Here is a 25902-nt window from a genome sequence, read left to right as displayed (position 1 = left end):
TGGAGCAGTAGGACTTACTTAACCAGTCAAAACGGAAAAAATTTTAATACTGGTGATGTTTATATCTGGCACTGTGCATCCTGGGGTTACCTGTTGACTGCCTCTTCTAGGCTTTTTCATTTTCCCTAGTGGTCAAAATGTTACCCTCTTGTGATCACCAGCAAATCAGGAAGCTTTTATTTCTCAAGGGTACTGGAACTAGGCACTGTGACTTCCCTGACTTTAATCCAAACTTCAGCTTGCATATGCATAATTGTTCTTTGTTTTCTTATCAGAAACCCACTGAATAACATGAATAGCCAGAAGCAGTCATCTTCTTAAAAAAAAAAAAATAGCCCTTGGCAGTGGGTATAGCTCAGTGGCTGAGCACACATTTAGCATGTGCAAGGTCCTGGGTTCAATCCCCAGTACCTCCATTAAAGAAAAAAAAATAGCTCACATTGCAATGCATATCAGGGCACTGCTATTTTTTGCTATAGTCTCTGTAATACGATCTGATTTTTTAACATAGGAATATGTATTATATTGATTTTTTTAAATGTATTAAAAAGTACCACCAACATTGGGTACCACAACATTGCTTTACTAGGTTAACTTTTATGAAATCAACTGTCAATAACACCAACATCTAAACAAATTCCTCAAGTCATGTAAGAGGAGCTTGGGGACAGGGCTCAGACCTGTGTGAAGGATTATACACCTTGCAGAGATCATTGTTAGAAAGGACTGTGTCTTCATTGATGAGCCCAATTCAAGGCAAATAATGGGGTGCTGAGAGGGAAGAGCGTGCCCTCCCTCCCGGTGCGGCTGCCCTGAAGCTATGTCAGGTGAGGGCCCCACATGCCCTGCTGGAGGTTCCATTCTCGCCCAGTTGCAATCTTAAATGGCTTCACCCACTTGGTTACTTTCCCCACCGCACCTTGTAGTGACGTGGTTACCCTATTGTCATAATGAAATTACCGATCATCTTTCCCACTAGCCTATTAATTTTTTTCAAGATTTGGGACCCTCTGATTTTTCCCAGAGTCCCCAGTATTTAGCAGTATGTGTAGCAGCCATTGTGTCTTTTAGTAAATAAAAGGATGGGCTTTGGTCTCTAAAAAACCTTCTTTCATACTCTTTTCTATTCTTTGTATTCTTTTCTTTAAACTCTCTAAGCCTCAGGTTCCTCGCTTATTACATGGATATAATAATAGTACCTCCCTGATAGGATTTTTCTCAGGATAAATATGATAATTATCACCTGTGAAATGTTTTGCAGTACTTGGTACACAGCACTTCACAAGTATTACCTATTCCTATTTTTCAATAAAGACAATCTGCCTTTTGGGAGCAACTCTGGGAAAACACCGTATTTGGTGTAGTATATAACTAAATCTCTAAAAGTTTACTTGTATGAAGAGAATTTATAAAATCTCCTTTATATTCAGATCCTGAAGGTTAAAGACTTGGAAATGATTTATTTATTACCCAGAGAGTCACAACTAGAAAACTGAAATTGCAGAGTGTGGTGTCTTTGATTATTCCCAGTTTTTGCCAAGTAAAGTTATCTGGATGAAAAAAAAAAAAAAAAGATTCTACAGAAGACGCTTTTATACTCGAAAGAATCTTTCCAAGCTGGTGGTTGTGAGAGGTGGTGGGTGGAGATGGGTGAAATGGGTGAAGGGGAACAAAAGGCACATACTTCTCATTACAAAATAAGTCAGTCCTGGGGATGTAACGCATAGCTCGTGCCCATAGTTAATAATACTGAATCGCATATTTGAAAGTTGCTTACTGAGTTGCATATTTCAAAGTCCTCACCACAAGAAAAAATGTATTTGTACCTATGTATCAGGATGGATATTAACTACACTTGTTGGGATGATCATTTCAAAATATATTCAAGTATCAAATGACTTCATTGTACACTTGAAACTAATATGATGCTGTATGTCAATTATACCTCAATTAAAAAAGAAAAAAAGAATCATTCTGATATCAAAAATATGAAACAAAATATAAACTATCTGCTACCAATCATACTGTCCTCTTGCTCAAAAGGTGTCTAGTGTGCTCTCAACTGGTCCTCTGACAGTAAGGAAATTACAAACTTGAAGATTAGAGATAACACATTATCCACAGAATCTTACTCTAAATGTAGTTTTTAAAATGCTTTTGAATTACTAAATGTTTCTTTTTAAGATGCCAATTCATTTCCCATAGCTATTTTCCCCCTAGAAATATAAAGATTATCCCCCCCCAAATAATGTTGAACAACAACAAAATCTACATTGATCTCACATGTGAAAGTAATAAAAAGGTATAAAAATGCGTCTGGTTTCCACTTAGAAGCCATCATGGAGAACCGTCCCCACTTATACACTGAGCCTTCCAATCCCTCATTTTGAGATTTAAACTGATTGGCAAATAAATTTTGTAGCACAGTAAGAAATGGGTTTAAAATAAATTTCTCTATATAGGCATGCATAAATGTTGCGGCTTCTATTCGGGGAAAGAACATCCCGGAGAACCTCTCGTGGTTCCCACAGTCACTGAGGCCAACTTCACTTTCCTATAGCTCTGTATCTGGAAGATGTTACAGCATCCCAGCATTGGATACTGAAAGCCAAATGAATCAAGGAAAATGAGACCATAGTGCTGCACTCCTATGAAATCCCTCCAGGTTCCCTTGTCATCAAGAGAATGAGCATTTGGAACACAGTGTTTGCCTGCAATAAAACCATAATCTGGAACTATAGATATAAGTTTGGATTAAAGGTGAAGGAACCTATTTTCCACTTACCACCTGATGATAAAGACTTTGTGGTGAGCACACAGAAAATGAGATGGATCTCATGTGATCTCAAGTGTCCAGGACTTCCTGTTGGAGCAGCTGGTGCTCCCACCCTTTCTCCATGTTGCTATTTACGGAGAGCATCCACTGAACAAGGTACTTGGAAAAAGCAAAAAGGGGAAACTCCTGGACATTTCGTTGTGTTTGGGTAAAAGCTCACCTTTGAATCACCTCTAAATGATTTCCTTAAAAAAAGAGAGAGAGAGAGATTATAGTTGGAAATTTTAGCTAAAGAAAACTAAGTACCTCAGAAACAAACTTACCCATAAATGCAACGGATATACTAAATGTAAATCCTAACTACTGATAAAAGCAGATTCAGGGAGCTCCTGTGCCCACAGAACTGATAATCAGCCAATCTTCTCTGATTTGCTGTGACAGGACCATCTCTTTTGACTTCTCTGGCACCTGTTTGAACTGGTCTATGCTTTGCAGGACTGCTAAATATATTCAATATCAGCTTTACCTATAGTTGGGTATCAAAATGGGATATTATTTGAAACTGAAAAACACAATAAAACTATTTTAAATTTTAAAAAGGCAAAAAAATCAGCCCCTGCTTTGTAACCCAGGGGACCTTCCTCCAGCTAGTGAGAGTTTATGATAATTCATTGCACTGGCAATAGGAGAGAAATTTCCATAAGGAAAAGTACTAGGTTCATTGCCCAATTTAGACTCCAGATTAGTCGTGACATTGGATGACTCCAACTTCTCATTTCTGCGTATCACTGTGGATAACTGTCTGTGCTTTGAACTTGAAATATTAAGTCTAGGCAACCTATAATTAAACTCTTCAAATAATTTCATGGAGAAATACTTTCTAGGATTTATGTTCAATTATCTTCTGCAGAAAGAAGCCCAGAACTGTGGTATCAACTACTCTCCTGGCTAGGTTCTTTCAAAATAACGTACTTATGTTTGTTGACAATGAAGTTATCTATGTGAAAATTGATGAATCACTGCGTAAATTGCTTGTTCTTGGATAATGTCCATAAAGGATAGAAATAAATAATTTAGATCCTAAGAGCAAATGTTACTCAAATTAGACCACATTAATTTATTAAGAATAATAAAATGTTTATATAGAAATTATTTAATATTGTACCTATTTTATGAGAATGAATAAATTAAATATATATAAAACATTCAGATCAGTTTCAAGAAATAGCAGCTTGAAGAATGCTGGACTGTTCAATTTTCTGTAATGAATTTTGGAATAGACGATGTCTGTGGAGTAACACAATGAAAACAAGAAAAAAAATTCCACAATACTAAATAAAATTAAGAAAGCATTCTATAAATATTTTAATAGGAAAAAATAGGACAAAAAAGGAATGCCACCATTGTAGTGAAAATGATTGAATGACACTTAGAAGTATCTCCCTTCCATTGCCTTACTTGAATAAGCTGTACTTTCATTATTATAATCGTTTAACTTCTGAGGAGGAAGAAGCATGTTTAGTTCTTTTCTTTACCCTCCAAACGTAAACATCCTTTCGCCATCTGGTGGTTGAAGACAGCATTTTCTGTGTCGATGAAAACACAGCCGAACTGAGACTTAACAGCCAATTATATTGAATGCTTTCAGATTCACCTTAGTGTAAAGATATGTGTATTTTCTTAACCAATCTAAATATAACTGAGGCCATTTTGTTCTAATGGTTCACAACATTTTACTCAAATCACTCTAGCTGTCATATTTAAATGCAAGATAAGAAAAACTAACCAGACCAATTCTTTTAAAAAAGATTTTTGAAAGTAATTCATTTTGAAAGTTAAAATTAAATATGGTAGTAACAATTTGCTTGACATGTTACATGTCTTTTGGTCTAAAGAATTAATAACATCTTTATGGAAACAAGAAGGTCCAAATATATTTTTAAATAAGCGTAGTAGATACGGTAAATTTCAAAGGTTTCAACATACAATAGTTAGAATTGTATGTTGATGAGTCACCATACCAAGAAAATGTAACAGTATATGGTTTGTCTTTCATATAAATTCTTTCTTAAGTAAAAATTTCAATGTTTTTATTAGTACATTTTATGTATACAGATTAACTATCTCATTTCATAAAAAAATTAAAAATGACAATAAATTTAATGTTTAACTTCTTTATTTTCTCCCAGAATATTTTAATATTGAAACCCAAATTGTTACTTAGAGAAAGGAAAAACAGAGAAACATGAAGAAACAAACATTTCATTTCATTTCATTTCATTTAACTTATATGTTATTGTGAGCAGTCACTCGTGTAGGCAACACTTTTGTTTCTTTGTAGAAAAGAAATAAAAAAACAAACAGCACCATTAAAGAATGCATGATCCCTGAATTCTAAACCAAACACTGTCTAAAAGTTGTTTCAATGCTTGTCGCACTCCGTCACATTGAGTCAGGTATGAAAGCAAGCGTAACAGTATTAAATTGTAGCAGTCTTACTGAATCAACTGCTCCCCCTTCTGAGAATTTTACACACCTTTTCTGAGTTTTTCCTGTGGGAATAACAGATTCTTTGGTAGAGGACTGAAGGAGGGTTTTACTTTTCTCTATGCCGACAGAAAATGTCTATGTACGTTCAGGGCCTCTGCCCCCAGTCTGTGTTTGTCATGCGTGTTCTGTTTGGGTTGATTTCACATTTTGCTGTTACACTGTAAGAGGAATACCGCCTTTAAAAAAAAAAGGCATTAAATGGCTAATGTCAAACAGATGTAAACATTCAGAATACTGACCGAAGGGGAAAAAAAAATACACACAAACACACATTTAAAAAAAAAAAAACTAAAAAACTGAAGAAACTGTACTGAAAATCTGAATCAGATTAGGTTTCCGTGAAGCCGGGGGGAAAATACAGCAGTACAAGAAGATGATGGCAACCAAGTAGAGCACTTTCTTGGAAACATTCATGAACAGTACAAATACAATGAAGTCTTCCTATTGTCTAAATTATCCTGCAACTATCAAATAGAGTACAAAGTGAAATAGTATGTGCTATAAAAAAAGCAGCTCCTTTAAATTATAGTAAAAAGGCGTTTTCTTCGCTTTACAGTGACAAAGCATGAGGACTGAAGACGACGAGATTTCTATGTTCAGTGACATTTTGGCTATATAGGCCCCTGACAGTCTGCTGAGCTCCTTTGCCGGGACTCTTCACATTGTTCTCTGGAAACACGGACAGTGACTCTGGGCTCTGCGTGTTCAGTGGGCTCCTTCCTACCAGGTGGCGAGCACGGTGCTGGCCTCCATCCTGGAGGAGACCACCCTAAACTTGGCTTTAGCTCCTGTCACCCGGGACTTGACCAGACCAGGGAGGAGCTGGGAAACTGAGGCCACAGTAACTTCTTTTGAAAACGTGTTGGTAAAGGGCACGGGGCTGCAGCATCGTGTTATCCTTACTCTTGGCTGCGTTCGGCAGCACCGTAGGCACCGGCTTGTTTGTGTATGTTTGCTTTGAATGAGTGAGAATATCCAAGGCGGAGAAGTCAACTAAACCTTCTAGAGCTCATCCCAGAAACACATACTTCCACAAAGTCTTTACAGCAACCAGGCTCAACCTCATAGGTTTGTTTTCAAGTTTTTCCTCCAGACTAAACCTTAGCAAGGAAATAGTATATCTAACTACGGTGCTCAGGTCACCAGCGTATCTGCTATTCTGGCTTTGGGGAAGGAAAAATATTTTCATTTTGAAAATGAATTTGCATCAGAACGTCTGTATTAACATGCCCATTAACTACCTAAACGTCTTTAAACAACCTCAGGCATATGCATATCGTACAGGAGAGGGGTGAGGGAATAGCAGTTTTCTTCCTTCCCCTGCTCCAAAAGTGCTACTTAGGGAAATACATCCTTTGTGATAATAATAATAAAAAATTACACGTTAACATGTGCAAGTTCTACTCCTGACAGGGACAGCGGAGGGTCCAATCATGAGCATAATGCACACACTAAAAGTTGCACATTACAGCGCCACCACCATGTAGTAGCTAACATCCTCCATCAGCACACAGGAGGGCATCTGTGGAAATCAGGAAACTAAGAACCTGCTCACCTAATTCAAATACACTGGCTTTTGTATACGTATTACGTGGCCACTTGTCAAATAGCTGACCCATATTTTATTTCTGAAATTTTCTTTCCATTTTTTTTTAGCCCAAAGATACTAATATTTCAGTAATATGAACCATATGCAAACATGAGGAACATAAACTGGGGTTAAAAAAAGAGCAAGGGCAGAGAAAAATTCCACTCTTTGGACCTGGGTGACAGAATCCACGCACGATCAGCAACTGACTCTCCAAACTTATTACGTGGAAAACAAGAACACAGAGGGCACTTTTCTTTATCCCCAGGCAGTAACGTGCAGGCTGTATTCCACAGGGATGGGGCTGATAATGAGCTCAGTGTCACGTCGGCCTCAATCGTACCTCACAGGCAGAGTGCAAAGGTTCTGCAGATCGGAGTTTCAACCCCGTGTCAGTTACTGGTGCGGTAGTGTTGAATCTGCTGGTGTAGACAGTATCTGACACTGGAAGGGCAGTGACTGAATTGGGAAGAAGGCGTTGGCATGCGGGTGTCTACCTTTTGGGGGTGCCCCTCTCTGAGACTAGAGCGTGCTCTTCTAAACCAGGACAGCATCAGAGCCAAGCAGACCACAGAGATGCCACTGACGAGGACGCCACCCAAACCGCCTGGCGCAGAGTGAACTATGGATTCGCTGGAACTTATGCGGCGATTCTTGGAAAGGGCTGGTTAAGTGCATTGCTAATATTCTCAGTCATTAATTTTGTTAATTTTAATGTGAAAAACGGTCATGACAGCAACTGAAGTACTGAATCTCCGCCACGGAGGCAGGTCTTCTTTGCTTTGCCTTCTTGCTAAGACAGAACATCTTTTACTATCACCAATTTGTTAATAAAAATGACGTCTCTATCATCTAATGGAATTTGGCAACATCACAGTAATAAATATGGAGGGAGGAAAAAAAAACATACTATGGTTGTTATTATAAAAAAAATCACGTTTGTTTTTTTTTCCCCAGGAATGTAATTTCTGCTCATTCCAGCTAGTTTTTAAGACGTATTTTAAGGGAATGTCAAAAGTCAACATTGATTAGAATGATCCCAAGTGAAAATATCTGTCATTCTTACCCTGGATACAGACGAATTCCCCCACCATGTGTTTCAAATTCTAACAGCAACAATCAGTCAATGGATTAATGGTACTCCACACCTTGTGCTCTGTAATCTGAAGTTAAATGGACGTGGTTTTTGTTGTCTTTCATCTTCCCACAACGTGCATGTGCTTTTGAACTTGCTTTAGGGAACAGAGCCTCCTGAATTATGGCTGTTCTCTGGCACGAGAATGACCAAAGTGTATGGGATGGAGCTCAAATACTCAACACCCAGACTTTACTGGATAAACACTGACAACAGGTATAAGATGCAGTATCCCTTTTTCAAAAGCAGTTCCACTCCCCCAAACATGAAGAATGCACTGAATTCCCCTGAGGAGGGTGGGGAAACAAAACAAAACATGCAACACCTAGAACAACTTTTAAAATGAGGGCTATTTTAGAGTCAACTATAATTATATATATAGATCATGACTCATGAGGGAAAATTGTTCAGAAAAATGCCAACACTTCAGCCTTCTGTAGTCCTTTTTATCATCAATGACACTTTAAAAAAGAGGCGGCCAAGCTCTTCAAAGTTGGAAGGCAGAATGCACTGGTGCCATCAATTAAGGGCTAGGATCATTTTCCCCAGAATTTTAATATCTAGTCATTGCATTTGAGTGAATAGAATGGACCAATATTTACATCATCAACCCATATATGTGTGTTTGCATACGTGGCAAGTTATTCGTTTGCTTTGAGTGTTAGGGCATCTTTTTCATGCTTGCTCTTAGAAGCCACACATGAAGCTCTGAAATCCTCTGGGCCTACGGCTCTCTGTTGGCCAACTGATCTGACAGTCTCCAGTGTCAAGGGGCTTGAACCAGACCGCTGGGCATGAGACCCACGCTGTAACTGCAGGCAGAAGAGACATTTCACTACAATGTGTGTACCGTGTCCACGGCAGATCCAGAGAACCTGCCAGTCTCTGAAAAGAGTCAAAGGGAGGAAAGAGAATTCAGGACAGTGGAGTTCATCAGTGGCATACCTCCTTTAATGTGTCTTTTGTGAGATGAGTAAATACAAGGAATCATACACTTAAATCAGATTCCCCTTTCCAACTATGATTTAATCACTATGGTAAGGGTAGGTCCAAAAGAGTCAACGGTGGGAACCCTCGCTTTAATGCTCGCTCTACAGAAGAATGCAGAACCACCTTCGATGACTTACCACTCTCTTTCTACTTCTCCATTTCTGGTTATCATTCAATAATTTACAATGTTCTTTTCCTATCTACACTTGGATTTTAAAAAAAAAGTGGGGAATGACCTGTGTACACATGAATAGAAATTTCTCAAAGCTGCGAATGGCAACCAAATACGTAAAAGACATGCTGCTAAGTAAGACCCCTCGGCCGGGACGCGATCCCCCCCGTTCCGAGAAATGCAAGAAAAGAGCGATCCCATAGAGAAAAGAGAACCTGTTCCAAAGTAAAATAAATTACCACGATATAAACCACCGAGTTACTCAATTTCGCTGCGGCTGACGCCGTCTGGCTTTTCCGTGTTGAAAAGGGATACTGCATCTCTCACTCAGCTCTCACCGCACAACCAGGCAAGCCACACAGAGTTTAGAGGGCCCTATGCAGTCGTCGTGGCAGAAGGCGCCGCAGCCTTTGCACACAATCATGGCTTTCAGCCGGCAAGAGCATTTCAGTTCCAATTCATCCGCGTTGCTGCTGTCGGCAAAGTTCTGAACGGGCATCTGAGCGTTCTGACCCGGCAGGCCCGTGGTGGGGTTGGAGCCGCTCCCCAAAATCCCAATGGACTTCTCGATGGCAGATGCTGCCCTTTTGAAGCTCGTGCTACCAAAGTGTATCGTTGGGTAATTTCCACAGAGCTGCGGCGGTTGCTGCACCTGCATTTTCTGAGCAGCTAATTGGGTAAAAGGCTTTTGTGGCTCAGAAAGCAAATAGGAAGAGAAATCTGCATTTTTCAGCGCGAATGCCTTTAACTGTTCTTTCATTTCATTCTGGTCATAGGAAACTTGTTTCATGCCCAGTTCACAGCTGCTGCTTAAACCTTCCTCAAAAGAAAGAGGTTCCGATTTTATATTGCTGCATATGCCCGTGGACTGCGGCCAGCTAAGTCTCTTAGTGGTTTCCATGGTGACTGGCGGTTGTTTTTGATCGGATGGGACTTCGGCATTAGGAAGAGGTGGAGGTAGCGGAGGTGGTGGTGGGGGAGGCGGGGGCAAAGCCAAGGGAGGAGGGGGCGGGGGCTGAGGGGGCGGGGGGTGCACCAGGGCTTTGTGCGGCATGGCGTGGACGGTCGCCGCGCCATCATCGCTTTCTTTAACCGGCACGCTGGGGGATAACATGTTGGCTAACCTTAGCTGGTGAGGTGCGGAGGCAAGGCCAACCTCTCCCAGTCCCTTTTGTTCCAGATGCCTATTGAAGGCAAACGCGTTACAGCCCACCGGGGTCTTGGCGGAGGCCTGTAACAGAGCTGTAGGGGGAATGGGGCCCCTGGCAGCCAGAGGCATTTGGTAAAACTGCTGTCGGTGGGAGGTACCGGTGTCGGGGTGGAAGCCACCGTTCTTGTCAACGTGAAATAGGTTCTGCTGGAAGCTACAGGAGGGGAGCAGCCGCTTCTGCTGTTTGACCTCGGGGCTGTGGACGACTCTGTTCTGCAAGGAGTGCTTGTTCAGCCACTCCTGCTTCAACGGCTGGCCGTGGCCCAGCTGACTCACGCTGGAGCTGATGACGCAAGGCACCCCTTTAACATCTGGGTCCCCCAACAACTTCCCTGGCTCACATTTCACTTGGGTGTGCTCCCCCACAGTCCTGGCTACTCTCTTTTTGGGGTGGTTTTCTCGCTTTCTCATCTGCAGTGGGGCAAGGGCTCCTGCCAGGTAGCCCTTCCCGTCTGGATTGGGAGAGCTGGGGCGCATTTCCACCACGTTCCTCTCCGGGGCTGTCTTTCCCACTGAGGTAGTTTGAAGAGGCAGGGGAAGCCTGTTAATTTCGAGCTTGGCTCCCAATCTCGGCTGTGGCAACACTTTTTCCAAAGGCAGGTTGCCCTGGAGTAACTGTGTGACGAGGGGATTGTTAGCCTCCACGGATGACAGCCGGCAGCTCGAGCTCCCTGTGCTGGGAACCCTTTTCAGGGTGTCTGGAGCCAAAGAAATCGCCTCTTCCATGGGATTAGAGGAGGTCGCCTTCGTGGTCTGCGTCTGGGGCACACTCGGGGCGGCGTCTGCGGCCGGAGGAGCAGGCAGCTCAGGGCCAGGGAAGTCTTCGGTGTCCATCCTAAAGCCCTTGTCCACGTCATGAGGTTCGGACTTCACCGGGAGGGTGACGTTTGTTATGAGATTCCGGGGGTGAAGTTCCGGCACATGCGAGTAGCTGGCGTGCTCGGTTTTGATCGCCTTTGGACAGCTCTGCTCGAGATACTCTTTCTGTTTACTGGAACCAGCGTGCCCGAGCAGAGGCTGTCCCGAGCTCCTCATTCCGTCCTCGCTCCAGCAGATCCGGCTGCCTGGGTTGTACTGATTGCTACAAGTTGGGTCTGCTTCACTTTTGAACGCAGCTGAGCCACGCGCCTGCTCGGCAAAGCTGTTACTCGGAGGAGTCACCTCGCTTAGTTTATCTGGAACAACGAGGGGGACTTCGCGGAGGCTCGGGCAGGTGGCTGGCATCGTTTTACCGTCTTGCTTTCCGGCAGAAGCAGCGAGAAAACTCGAACCGTGATCTCCTTCGTTTGCCACCTGCTCAGGCCTGCTGATGACAGACACCTGCGGACACGCCACGGGCTGGATAGGCTGGATAGTTGCTTCCGTCCTCCCGGACCTGCTCTGGAGGTCCAGGCTGGCATTGGCGCTTTCAATGGAGACGGTGAGAGACAGAGTGGAGGTCAGTGTGGTGCTGTGGTCAACGATGACTTTGCACGGGATTGATCTGTTTATGGCTGCTGGTGCGAAGCCCCCCGGAGGTGGCTGAGGTTTCCCAGACGTGTCTGCCCTGTTCCGAGTCCCTGAATTCTTGTCCAAGCTTTCAGCACTTAAGTTGGGAGAACTTTCATAAGAGTTTATGGTCAGCATGCTTCCAGTAAACACGGCGACGGGTGGGCGTGCCACCAGAGCATCTGTGGCGGCCACTGGGTCCCTGCAGCCGAGGCCGGCTCTCACGGTGGTGCCCATGGATACGGTGGCCTGTTCCTCTCCCCCAGGTATGGCTATCTTCTCAGAAGGAAATCTGTTGTTCACTCCCGTTGGGGGAACCAAGACAGAGCTAGTGGAGAGATGGTTTGGCAAGTTACTTCCAATGGAAGGAGTTGGCACAGGGGTGTACTGACCAGAGACTACGTTCCCAGCACTGCTGCTGGGCATCAGTACCTGCTTGTCATCCATGGGGCTCGACGGACTGCAGCCCTCCGTGATGGCGGGAAGAGGGGCGCTATCGATACATTTTGGTATAATGGCTATGCATGGAGTGTCAGCTCCCTGGATGGTTTTTAACATGCTTATGTTACAAGCAGAAATTGTAGTGTTTGCACTGTCAACAGACATTAGAACAGAGGATTTATCGACAGAACTCACAAAGGGATGTTCTTTAATTGCTCCGGACACAGCAGTGCTGCAGACAGACACGGGGACAGAATTTTTATTAAAAAGCATCGGCACACTGCTATTTTCAGAAGAGGTAGATGAAACAATTTTCTCAGATAAGTGTGACATGGGTCTGTTTTCGTCAGAGCTGTGCACGGATAAGTCCGTGGCAGTTTCCGGAAGCTTGGTCGGGTTGAGAGACGGCTGTAATAGAGTGGGGGTCTCCCGGAGGTGTGCAGACTTGTTGCTGGGAGATCGGCAGTTTGGATTGACGATGATGACACCGGGGGAACCTTCGATTTTTGTTTCAGGGGTACAAGAGACTTCCAAGCTTGGAGGCCCTTCCTTTGAGCCGAGCGGAGGCAACCGGGACTCTTTCGTGTTCTGGAAGAGGTGCGCTCGGGCTTGATGCTTTGCGAAGAGCTTCGCCTTGGTCTGCTCTTTGATGTGCGCCAGGGTTCTGGCCTTTCCGCTCTCTCCTGGGCTCCCCATGGCTCCGGAGACGATGCTCGCGGCCGCCGCCACGGCCGCTGCCGCCGCAGCCTCTCGCTGGGCCCTGGCCTGCTGGGCTCGGGCCTTGATATCCGCCAGGGTCCTGGCTCCCATGTTCCTGCCGCCGCTGACAGATGTGCTAGGGGAAGCTCGGGACTCTGGCTTGGAGACTGGTTGGCTCTTGATAATGAAAGGCGGCCCGATTTTGGAAAGCTGGATCTACAGTAGGGGGAAAACGGAAAGATAAAGTACGTGGGCGTGACACAGCGGGGGCACGCAGCCTGCGGGGTGAAGGACGGGAGGGGCTGATTCTCCCTGAACGGGGCATGAACTGCATCCGGAGCCCTGGATGCGCCTTCAGGGGGTAAAATGGCAACACACGCAGCGTGAATGTGGAAAATGAAAATTTTAATCTGTTTTTAATCTACATCAACTGGAGATTTTATTTGGCATGAAAATGAAACCTCTTCTTAAAGCCTGATATAAAAGGAAACGAAACCCATGCTTCTTAAAATGAGGTTAGCTAAAAAGACTTAGGTATATTTAGCTTGCAAATTATCTTCCTGGCTGGCATGAAAAAGTGGGACCTTCACTCTTATTTAAGTTTATCTGTCCTAATCTGACACAAAGGAAAAAGCCCTAATCAAGGGTCAGAAGACTAGAATTCTCAGCCTGGCTTGACTCAAAGGAACGCTGTGGCCCTGGGCAAATCATTGTGTACTTCAGTTTCTCCAGGAACCTCCCTGACTCAGAGAGGCTGCAGGTTCCACCAAGTCCCACACCACCTAGCATGGCCCTTACACATGTAGAGTCAGCACACAGAAGGGCCTGTGGACTCAGCTGTCAAATGAGACTAGCACTTTCTGGTCTGTTTCCTTCACAGAGCTGTTATAAAGATGGAATGAGACTACATTTGTGGGGCTGCTCTGCTTTCCAAAGGGATTTTTGTTATTATTATTGTTTTTTTGGTTTTCTGCCTCCAAAAGAGAGCACGGGTAGGGCAATTTATTTGATATTTGAAATCCACAATTAGCTGAATTTCGTTAACAACCCAGCCTACACTGTTCACCTAACTCATGCCAATTTCGTGAGGCACGAGACCTAACAACATCCCACAGCAATGTCTGTGATGCTCTAGTCACTAAAAATGTTCATAGTCACAGACTCAGAGAGCTGGAAGGGATCTAGTTAAAGCCCTTCATTTACAGTTGAAAAACTGAGCCCCTGGAGATAGCCAGCCCTGGGTTCACACAACTACCGAGTGACAGTCTTTGGGCTCTCTGCTCTGTAATGCTGCCATGTACTGTGTTTCCTTTTATTTTCCCCTCCAGGAAAAGTTTTTCCTAGAAAATTTACATCTCTCTTCTTAACATATTATACTTGCATATATTTACATTATAAACATGTGACACATGCTACAAGATCATTATCAGTTTGGAATGATGCGTTAGAACTTTGGTAGAAGGAATTATCTTCCCGAGCTGTCTCATTTCTCATTTTCAAACTTGTGATGTCTCTCTTCTAATCCAAAGGCTCCAAAAAAAGATGAATTTAGAAAAGGAATTCAGTTCTTCCTTTTAAATATTTCCCTCAGTTTAAAAAATTAAAAACATTAAGCCTAACAATGTCAAATATACTTATTCTCTATTTCCTTATCTATCTATCTTTATATAAGGTATATATCACTTTGAAAATAAGCTTTTGACAAAAAAAATTAGTGTGTTTAACAATATTTCCTATGGAAAGCATGCTTACCTTTTTCTTTCCACTGCTTCAGAAATTAAAATGTACAGCAGGGTTTTAATGGGAGCTTAATGTTCATCTTTTACATCTCCAGAATCTTTTTGAAATAGGGACTGCTTTATTAAATAGAGTAACTACAATCACACTCTTAAAAGTCAACCTTAGGGAGATCATGAGTCACATCTTAAAAGTAGATGTCAGAGCAGAGCAAAATAAAGAGAAAGAGGTTAAGAAAAACAAAGCTGGAGTATGTTTATAATTCTAGACCAATTGTATGATGCAGTAATTCATTTTATTGTAGGACAGTATAAATGGGCTGAGATAAAAGCACTAAATGAGTATAAATTACAGTGGGTAGGATTTTTTTTTTGTATTAAATAGAGAGTTTCTTTTGAATTAACCTTAATTTTCAGTTTACTGAGGCAGAGCCAATTTATATAAAAGGTTTCTTTTCTGAGAGTAAAAATCCACCTGGGATCAAAATAAAATATATAAACAGGAATGTTTATTTACAGGCTTTATTATTTTGTGAAGTTAAATACCTCTTTACTATCTTGGAAATAAAGCAGTAGGATTTGTATACCTATTTATCTACAGCATTTTCCCTGAGGGTTTGCAAAGCAATTGCATTGATTTCTTTAAGAAATATTTAACGCGGCTCTTCCATAAGCCAGGTCCTCTCTGCTAGGCAGTGGGGTGCTCCAAGTTTGTTGGAAAGTGAATGAAGGGATAATACGTACCTCCGTGGCTTTCGTGTATGTCGCTGACTTTTGACTGCTACTGTCTCTAGTCCTACTGAGCTTTTACAGGATGCTGAATTATCTTTCCAGCTTTTCCAAGTTTATGTAGGTCTCTGTCCTATACCTGGAGTCCCCCAAAGACCCTGCATCTTAATGGCCTGAGGGCTCCTCCAGGCCCTGTTCTCCCTTCTCATTTCTTTTTCCTGAAATGCCAAGGTCTAAATATATACATGTATCTAAACTTATCATATGAGCTCAGTGCAGCCTGAAAAGTGATCATTTAATATTAGACTGCTGTTGGGAGTCTCAGATTATAAGCTGTTACATTTACTTTTGAAAAATTAAGTATCTAAATAAGACAAGCCTGTCTATGACATTTCCTTTTAAAACCAAATGCCATACCTTGAGAGGTGGAACCCTCGGTTCCTCTCTTGGGGGCTGCTCTTTCTCAGGTGGACTGCTGGACAAGAAGTTCCGGGTGGACGGGGCCCCCTCTATCCTAGCCCTCTTCTCCTTACAGGTCCCAAAGCTGTGCTGCTCTGCAGTTTTCCTCTTCGATATCTCAGATTCTCGACTTTCATTTCTTACCCCGTCCGGGGACCTGGAGGGCTCCGACAACTTGGAAGTATGCGAGGTCTCCAACCGAGTCTGTGAGCTTCCTTGCTTATGCATTTTATTTCTAGAGCCTTCTGAAAATGAAGACTTATCCGCTGATGAGACATACTGCTTGTCCTGCAGCTTAGCTGATGGGAGCTCATTGCCCTTACTCTCTGACTCTTCAGGAAAGACAGGTAATTCCAATGGTGAAGACATTCCTTTCTTTTCGGTTCTTTGCAGGATGTTATGATTTTTCACTTTTATCACTTCTGTAGAAGGAAGTTCTGGAATTGATGTAGGACAGGACTTCTCAGTTTCAGCATGTGATTTGCAAGGCTGCGGATTCAGGGTCTTACTGTGCAATTCTTCTGATGAAAATGCTTCAGGAGTGATGGAAGAAGGACCCATTTTGATGGGTTCTGGAGTATTTGATAGAGTCTTCTGCTGAGAGATGAGGTTCTCTCCTAGGGGCTTGGCAGGGGTAGAACCTTCATCTTTCTGTGGGGAGAGTGGTTCTTCAGGTACGGACATTGGCTTTCTTTGTTGATGTGCCATTCTCTCATTCATCGAAGAATTAGAAATTGGAGAAGTTTCTGAAGGAAGTGGCAAACTGGATATAAAAGTGGCCTCAGATGTGAGAAGCATGGAAGACACTGAGGAAGGTTCTGATGTCAAAGGTAAATCGGACATGGGAGATGTTTCTGATGTTAAAGGTAAATTGGATACTGGGGATGCTTCAGAGGTTAGAGGTAAATTGGACATCAGAGATGCTTCTGATATTTCCGGTGAAGTGGATACTGGAGAGATCTCGGACATCAAGGATGAGTGGAGATTTTCATCAGTGGTGTTTCTCTGAGTATATCTATCCGTGTTTTCAGTGCTGGACACCTCAGAACAAAATGTTGTCTCAAGGGAGGCCGGAGTACAGGATTCTTCGGAAGTGGACTGGGTTTCCCCTCCTGGGGATGTCAGGCTGGTGCCGGCTCCCTCTGGGCTCTCCGAGGAGAAGGACGTTTCAGAGACGCACGCGTTTTCAGAAAGCTGTTCATCGGGCTCACTCTGCAGCTCCATGTCGACAGCAGCTCCCTCACTGGGAAACTGGCCTTCTAAGGAAGATGACCCTGTCTTTATTTTTGGAGTGTTGGTCTCGAGTGCAGTTTCTGGCTCCTTGTGTTCGGTGTCACTGACACGAGTCCCAGGTGAGGCGGACGGAACGAGAGAGTCACAGACTTCCAGGTGATCAATGACAACAGACATTTCTTCCTGGGGAGATTCTGCTTTCTCTTCCACCTTCACTTCAATATGAGGCAAAGTTTCTAAAACATCGTTCATGATAACACAGGATTCCAAGTGATCCTCGGGAGGCGCTATAGGGGGCTCTTCGTGAGAATTGGCGGGGCTTGCAGACTCCTCGGAAAATTCAGCTATTGTCTTGTGATTTTCATCCTGGCATTCACAGATGCTAGTCTCCACCTCTTCTGCAATTTCCTCCTGAATCACAGATTCTTCGGGGATGAGGATGTCCTCTGATTCCGATTCTGTCATTACATCTTTACCTACGTCTACCATGGGACACAGTGTGGCACAGAAATCAGGCTCTGGAGAAGCTGGACTTTTCCTGCTTTTGGGGTGTTGTTCTTTCAAGGGCATCTGTGCAGGAAGAGCTGGAAGGCCTGAGGTCCCACATGGAGAACTACTCTCAGCTCCGTCACTGTTTGGTCCAGATGTAAGCTTTATAGATTCCTCCCTTGACATGCCCAACCTGATCAGAAATTAGAAAAATTACATTATTGTTTGAGCACAAAACATGAAAGATACAACTTAGACCTCACCAAATATAGTATTCAATAGAAGTAAGTGCATTAAGTTAATTTTATACACCAACATGCTTAATTTATGTAAATAATTTATGTAATTTATAAATTTATGTAAATCTATGATGGCTTAGTTCTTCTACTGCCTTTAAATCATAACAACAATAAAATCTACTTCTGGTTAAGAAAGGTATTGATTTTTATTCTCTAAGCAAGGAGATTTGAACCCTGCCAAGCGTTAGTAAAAGAAAGCTCCATACTACCAAAGACTAAGAAATGTGGGCAGAAAAGCAAAAGAATGTATAAGAGCTAAATTTTTGCTAAAAGTCAGAAAGTAGAAATATGTCCCTAAAATAGAAAATTACACAGTCCTCAAAGGATGCAACATAACCAAATAATTAAGTTCAATAGAAGATGAGTATGTTGTAAAATCCTGAAATTGAGATGATTAAGTTCTCTGAACGCAAGGTAAAAGGTGTTAATCACCTAATCTAAGACAATACGGAAACTTCACTGAAGAATAACAAACTTGGGGTGATCAAAGTGGATTCGCTGATTCTACTAGATTACATCTGTGTGAGGCAAGACTTTTAAGTTCTTTGATGTAGATCTCTTTCTGTAAAGATATTCCATCAAAGTATCATTTTGGAACATCAAAATATTCTATGATATCACAGAATATCAAGAAATAGCCCACTACTGTTCAGGTCACAAGGCAAAGTTAATCAGATTTACAATCAACAATACTGTAAATCACTATTTCCTGTCATACTAAGTTACATGAGATGGTAGGAAAATACGCTGTTCTACATGAAGTTAAATTAGAGTACAGGCAATTACAAAGAGAAGCAGAAGAGAGAACATTTCCAGAGGAAGAAACATATTTGAGTGAAGAAATACAGCTCTAACAGGAAAACACCTCAGAGAAATCTTCTTCAAACTTTTACTTAAATCCTCAAAATGAAAAGGAGATAAAGTTGAATATACTTTTTGGGTATTTGATCACTGCCTTCTTTACTAAAATTCAGAAGGCTCTCAAAAGAAGATAGAGGATATGCCTTCATTATTAGTTTCTCTTCTTTCAACATTCCCTAAGATGGGTTCAAACTAAACCACAATTTATACTGTACTGAGAGGATCAGAATAATTATGCAACAAATACATTTAGAGTGGAATAATCAGTTAGAAACAAGGTCCCATGGGGCGAGGTCAAGCACAGATACACTGATACTAGGTTAGATGGAGAACACACAGAATCTAGCCACTGGCAGCCAGATTTCAGCTAGTTGATTAATAAGAATAGCATTAAATATATTTAATATTACTAAATATCATATATGTATGTGATATATCTCTCATATGGAAAACAGCATTGTATAAAATATGCATGTAAACATTTTATTATTTTCATGGGAAAATAGACACAAGAAGGCATAAGGCATAGAAGGAAGATGTTCACAGCATACCACGTAACCACACAAATAAAACCCTGCCCTCGAGAAATCTGGATCGTAAATCAACAGACCAACTCCTATAACTATGAGTTAGCAAATACATGGGATCTCTAAAACTAAAGCGAGTGCAGAACAGTATTGTATTATAGGCAGAGTAAGCCAATAAAAACCAAAATAAAGATCTTGGGAAAAATCAGAGCAATGAGAAGGCACATGGTGTCAGTCAACGGAAAATTATCTGATGGCAGGAAAACTTCCCTCACACGCTAAGGGAATGCAGGTAATCTAGAAACAAAATTAGAAGGGCAGTCAATGAGATGTCCAAAATACATCCGTCATCCAGTATGTAATCAAAGACAGGAAAAGACGAGCAAGGCATAAGGGGACAGAAACTCTCTGAATAAACTACAGCAAGAAAAAGGTCGGTCAAGTAAAAGAACTTTGTATTTAGAACGCAGAGATGCTGTCGGGGGTAGGGTGGGGGTGTGTGTTTACTCACAGTGCTGTCTTGGTCACTTGCCAGGGCAGGGGCCTTTAACCTGGCATCCATGACAGTCTACCAAGCCCCCAGATTTCAGGTGAAAAACTGTAGGTGTGCGAATTTTTTCTGAGAAGGATTTGCAGGATTAAGACGCTGAGCACATTACTTAACCACACTGTAAACCAGGGGAAATTACTTAGTTTCATCGTCTCTCAGTTTTCTAAACCCTTTTAAAAATAAGAATAATAATGGTATCCACCTGATAGGATTGTTGGGAAGACTAAGTGAAACAACATTGGCAAAGCTCAGTAATTTGCTCAGGGTCTGCTCAGTGATTAATGTGCTGACGGAGGAAAAGCTCTCTGGAGGGTCCCTACAATACAGGCTCTCTGGCGTCTGGGACGGTGTTTGGCACATTCACGCTGGATGAATTTTGTTGAATTAATAAAAGAACTGGCCCAGTACTCAACAGAACCTAAGGATCAGTGCTTTGGAGGTAACTAGCTTGCTCTCCTTCCGCCCTTACTGCAAAGAGCGCTCCCAACATTCTTTGTCAGAAAAGGCAAGGAAGGCCCCCTGAGTGGTCTTCGATGCCACTCTCCAGGGTTCTTAATCCTGCTGGGCATCTGCTTGATGGGGAAGCACCTAAGAATACAGATTTCTGGGCTCAGCTCCTGGGCATCCCCCATCAGTATGTCTGGGGTGGATGTTGGGCATCTGTATCTGTTTTTAAAACTCCAAGGAGGATTTTGATGCAACCAGGCTTGCGTAATACTGCGGGTAACTGTATAAGAAGGCATGTATCTAGTCTGCCACGATTTTAACACTTGAGAGAAGATGTTAATTTTATCTCCTTTTAGTTTTGCTTCAATACATATATGTACCCAAGGTCTGAGGGCAGCAACTGAAAAGGAACTTTCCTACTCACACTCACGGGGACCGCAACTCCAGACAGCTCGCCAGAGGCCACCCTTGTGTAAGCAGACTGTTCATCACGTGGGTCCTCTTGATGGGGGACTCCCCCGATGACAGGGGGAGGTTTGTGAATTGAGATCAAATAGTACAGGTTTGGTGGTTGCCTGCCACCACCTCCGTGTCTTCTACACAAAACGACTTTCAAGCACTAGTATGTGGGGATTAAAGCACAGACCCCTCTACCCAGGATGAACTGAAGTTGCCGCCAACTGTTGGCTCTTAACTCCCCCTTTCTTTCTTAGGGATCTGACAGTCTCTGAGATGCGGGTTGTGCCCGAGTACGGTTCACCGCGAGGCAAAGGAGAAACTACTTCCAATTCTAGTTTAGCCACTACCACATTCACATGCGGCCGGTATTATATTTAACACACACACACACACACACACACACAAATAAAAATAATGTCTTAGAAAGTGGTTACACACGAAGAGGAAAATGGACAGAGTAAAGGGTAATAGTTCAGGCTCTCCCCCAAATAAGGACTAAACAAATGCATATGAAGAGTTACCATTTTTGGGAAAATGTGAGAATCAAATATGTGTCTAAGACTACTAGTCTTTAATGCATTCATTAATGCAAATGCTTGGGGAAAAAATAGAGGAGATTTTTTACTAAAATCCAGTTAAGAAAGCCAAAATCGACTTCTATAGGGTTTCATGTGCTATTTTCAGTCCAAAATGAATTTTTATGGACAAGTTATAAACCCCTGAAAACACATTTTTTTTTAAATGTAAGTGCTGATATGCCACTATAATTTTACCTGCAATTTCTTACACTGAGGGCCTACCACCTTTTATCGCAGGTTTATTAAGTTTTATAGCATGTGAGTGTGCTATGTGAAGCAGAGAATTACATTTTCATTTCCTTCTAAGAGAAATGAGAAAAAAATGCTCTAGTACTTACTTTTCTCCATAAAATCTTTCAAAGAATTTTTCTTTCCAAGGTTCTGTTTTCTTTTCCTTCTCAATTTCCTGCCTTATCCGCAACTGCATTTCTGGAGTAAACTCTCCTAGAAAGAAAATGCTTAAATATTGAGTAAAATTGTTGTATTTTTTGCCAATCAATGAAGAAAACATGTAATTGATTTGAGTCAACTTTTATGGACGCTGAAAGGTCATAGGCTGAGTACTGATAATATTTCTACAGCTTCTCTTTTCATGAACATCACTCAGTCATTTCATCAGAGATGAACTGTAAAATATTTAGCAAATGTACTGCATGCCAGGGGTTGTGAATGAGTGTACCATAAGCAAAACAAAAAGACAACCCATGGAATGAGAGAAAATATTTACAAGAGGTAAGACTGACATGTGCTTAATTTCCAGAATAAATAAACAGCTCAGACAACTTAATTAAAAAAAAAAAAAAACCCAATACAGAAATGGGCAGAAGACCTAAACAAGCAATTTTCCAGTGAAGATATACAAATGGCCAATAGGCACAAGAAAAAATGCTCAGTATCGCTAAGTATCAGAGAAATGCACATCAAAACTGAAATGAGATATCACCTCACACCAGTCAGAATGGCCATCATTCAAAAGTCCACAAATGATAAATGCTGGAGAAGGTGTGGAGAACAGGGAATCCTCCCTACACTGTTGGTGGGAATGTAGTTTGGTGCATTATGGAAAACAGTATGCAGTCCTCAAAAGACTAAAAACAGACTTATTGTATGATCCAGCAATCCCACTCCTAGGCAAATATCCAGAGGGAACTTTCATTTGAGAAGATACATGCACCCCAATGTTCACAGTAGCATTATGTACAACAGCCAAGACATGAAAATAACCTAAACGTCCACTGACAGATGACTGGATAAAGAAGTTGTGGTATATTTATACAATGGAATATTACTCAGCCATAAAAAAGAACAAAACCATGCCATTTGCAGCAATATGGATGGACCTGGAGATCATCATTCTAAGTGAAGTAAGCCAGAAAAAGAAAGAAAAATAACATATACTATCACTTATATGTGGAATCTAAAAAAATAGACAAATTTTCTTATTTACAAAACAGAAATAGACTCATAGACCTGGAAAAGAAACTTAGGATTACCAGGGGGAAAAGGGGTTGAAAGGAATAATCTAGGAATTTGAGATTTGCAGATACTAACTACTATATAGAAAACAGATAACAAGTTTCTACTGTAGAGCACAGGGAACTATAGTCAATATCTTGTAGTAATCTACAATGAAAATGAATAATGTGTGTATACGTATAACTGAACTATTGTACACCAGAAACTGACACAACATTGTAAACTGACTATACTTCAACTTTTAAAAGAAGTGTACATTCACTGTCTTTAATGAAACCAGTCCAGTGAAAGATGGAGCACACAGTTGACTATAACAATACAATGTCACCATATCAGTCATAAGAATCAATGTAGTGAAAATATAGAAGGGAAGGCACTTAATTCGGCCTAGATCGATTAGGGAAGATCACATAGAGAAAGAGATTCTTGAGTCAGCTTCCGAAAGATGACCAAGCTTTCATAAACTAATTGGCTCACAAGGCACAGAGATATAAATACCTATATTTACACTCTTCTGAGTGGCCAGTTGTGAGGAGAATGCAGCATGAAATGAAATAGGAAAAGTAGGCTGCAGCAAATTACCCAGAGCACCTTTTAAAGAGAGCCCTGAATTCCTCCTGCAAGAGGCAGACGCAGGTCCTGGCAGTGTTCAGTGAGGGAGGAAGACGGCCAAATAAGCAACTTAGAGACTGGCTAGGAGGCTACTGAACCACGCAGATGAGAGGTGGGGATTACAGTCAGGCGGCATCTGGACAATGCTGAAGAGGATTCAGATTCAAGACACAATTAGCAGTTCATAACCAGAGGGACCTGGGGAGGAGGAAGAGGAACAAAGGTATCATCAAGGTTCCAAAGTGAGGAGCAGTGAGGAAAGTGGTGACATAAACAGAAGGCAGAAGAAAAGCAGACATTAAAAGGGAAGACAGTTTTAACACTGGCATTTTGGTTTTAAGGTGCCTGCTATTATGAAGCCCCTGCAGGCTTTTGGAATGAAACACTGAGGATCAGGAAAGAGGAGACAGAGCCAGATGTGGGCCATAGCTGAGACCACAGTGGTGAAGGAGGCTGCCCAGAGGACATGTCTGGTCACAAACGCACATATCGGGGACAAGAATGGTGGAGACATTGCCATTTCCCATTCGATGGAGGAAAAGGAGCTCCTGAAGGAAGCTGAGAAACAGCCGGTCAGAATGAAGCCCCAGGACACAATTTAAAATCTATGACAGATGTCTAAGGTAGATGGTTTCCAATGGAATAGGGTAGAAACCAAATGAGATATTGGAGAAGGAACATGAAATGTAAGGACTGAGAAGAGGAAACTGAATGTTGCCACTAGAAAGCCAGTCGTAGACTCTAGAAGGGATGGTTTCCATTGTGTATGGGGGGCCACACCCAAGTGTCACCATGTGAGTGGCTAAACGAGTGAAAATGTGGTAGCACTGGGTATCTTCTAGTCTTTCAAGAAGCTTAGTGACTAAAGGAAGGATGAGGTGAAGCTGTGGCTTCAAGGGAAGACAGTATTAAAAGAATATTCTTCAGGGTCTGAGACATTAAGAGAATATGTAACATATCAAGCACATAATGAAGCTGCCCATCCCAAAGAAAATATTGCTACAGCAACAGTTTTTAGTATCTTCCAGATAAGGTAACGCTTTCTTCAAAACTGCTGGACATCAGAAATGCCAAGCACAATAGAAGAATTAATGAAGTCATTTGAAATAAGATGTGAGTTCTCACGAAAGTATACTTCAGGGGGGAAAAAGACTTGGGAATCAGAGAACGGTGCAAATCTCAGCACGGTGTGTGTACTCAAATATGTCAGATCATAATGGGAAATGGAAATTTACCTTCTGCCAGTCGCTGTTTCCATCCTTGGGCTGCATATGCAAAGAATTCATTATTTAGAGCTGAAGTACTGAGGCGTAAAATTCCATCACTTCCCATCTAGGAAATAAGCCGACAAAAACAAGATTCCATCAAAAACAATTCAAAGTAAAAGTATGCACAAAGAAGAGAAAGCTGAGGGTGGAGAGAGAGAGAGAGAAGGGAGGGAAGGAATCTAACAAGAGATAAATTTCCTAGGAGGGAAGCTGAACTGCTCACGGTGACCATTCTAATGACAACACATCAATTTGAAGGAAAGCTGTATTAGGCATTTTCATTATCAGTGGTGAGTACAACAAATGTATGTGGTTTAATACAAAAGTTTTATATTGTTTTCATTTTAATATGCCTTAAATGGTACCAAATTAAAAAAAAATCAACATATGTGTACACCTTTAGATTAAGTTTTTTTAATTAAATTTTCTAAAATGTGTGACAGCTGAAGAAATCCATTCTGATCACTTGGATTCTTTCAGTGTCTGAGGTTTAGATGACAGAACGTTCTGAAACATATTAACACAAATACAACCACACTGTCACACATACCCCTGCCTTGATTCTTCTCACTTCTTTGGATGCACACAAAAAAGAGGTACACACAACAAAGTTTAAAATCTGTGCAACTTTATGCTACTAACCATTTCCCTCAAACATTACTTTTTTAAAATTCCTGTATAGGAGAGATTTGGATAAGCATCATTGAATTGGATGCTTTTTAACTTTCCAACTATTTACTACATCTTCTCTGTGCATCTATTCCACTTGCTGACACAGGGGATAAAGAGTTAGTGTTGTTCTTGACTGACTTCTTATGCGGTTGAGGAGTGAAGACGGAACACAGAAACAGTTAAACAATGCCAAGCACTAGGTGAGCTGGAATTAAGTGCCAAAAAATTAAAGCTAGGGGGAGATATCTAGGTGGACATGAGTGGTTAGGAAGAACTTGATGCTAGAGGTGAAATGGGTTCAGGGTCTTGGAAGATTAAGGATGTGGACAGAATGGTTTTCTATAAAGCATAGAGTTCAGAGTGTGAGCTTTGTTGCAGGGGCAGGACTCAGGAACAATCAGGAACTGGACCCCTCATGAATATGTCAATGTTTTAGCCTGCTACTCAAAGGCATGGTA

The 25902-nt window shown here is 41.8% G+C and overlaps 1 protein-coding gene across 2 annotated transcripts in view; it reads right to left on the bottom strand.

Annotated features, from left to right (window-relative positions):
• Nucleotides 1-4179: 4179 nt before the first annotated feature.
• ASXL3 (ASXL transcriptional regulator 3) overlaps nucleotides 4180-25902 on the bottom strand; it is a 160491-nt gene continuing 138768 nt past the window's right edge. For both annotated transcript variants that reach the window (XM_074352218.1, XM_045510495.2), the window contains 4 exons: nucleotides 24740-24836; nucleotides 21755-21860; nucleotides 15932-17888; nucleotides 4180-13265 (listed from right to left, as the gene is read on the bottom strand). In XM_074352218.1, coding sequence (XP_074208319.1) covers nucleotides 9546-13265; nucleotides 15932-17888; nucleotides 21755-21860; nucleotides 24740-24836 — 5880 coding nt within the window. In that variant the 3' untranslated portion in view covers nucleotides 4180-9545. The remainder of the gene's footprint in view (nucleotides 13266-15931; nucleotides 17889-21754; nucleotides 21861-24739; nucleotides 24837-25902) is intronic.

Source organism: Camelus bactrianus, chromosome 24, assembly GCF_048773025.1.
Source record: "Camelus bactrianus isolate YW-2024 breed Bactrian camel chromosome 24, ASM4877302v1, whole genome shotgun sequence".
NCBI lineage: Eukaryota > Metazoa > Chordata > Mammalia > Artiodactyla > Camelidae > Camelus > Camelus bactrianus.
This window is presented reverse-complemented; position numbering and strand designations above follow the sequence as displayed.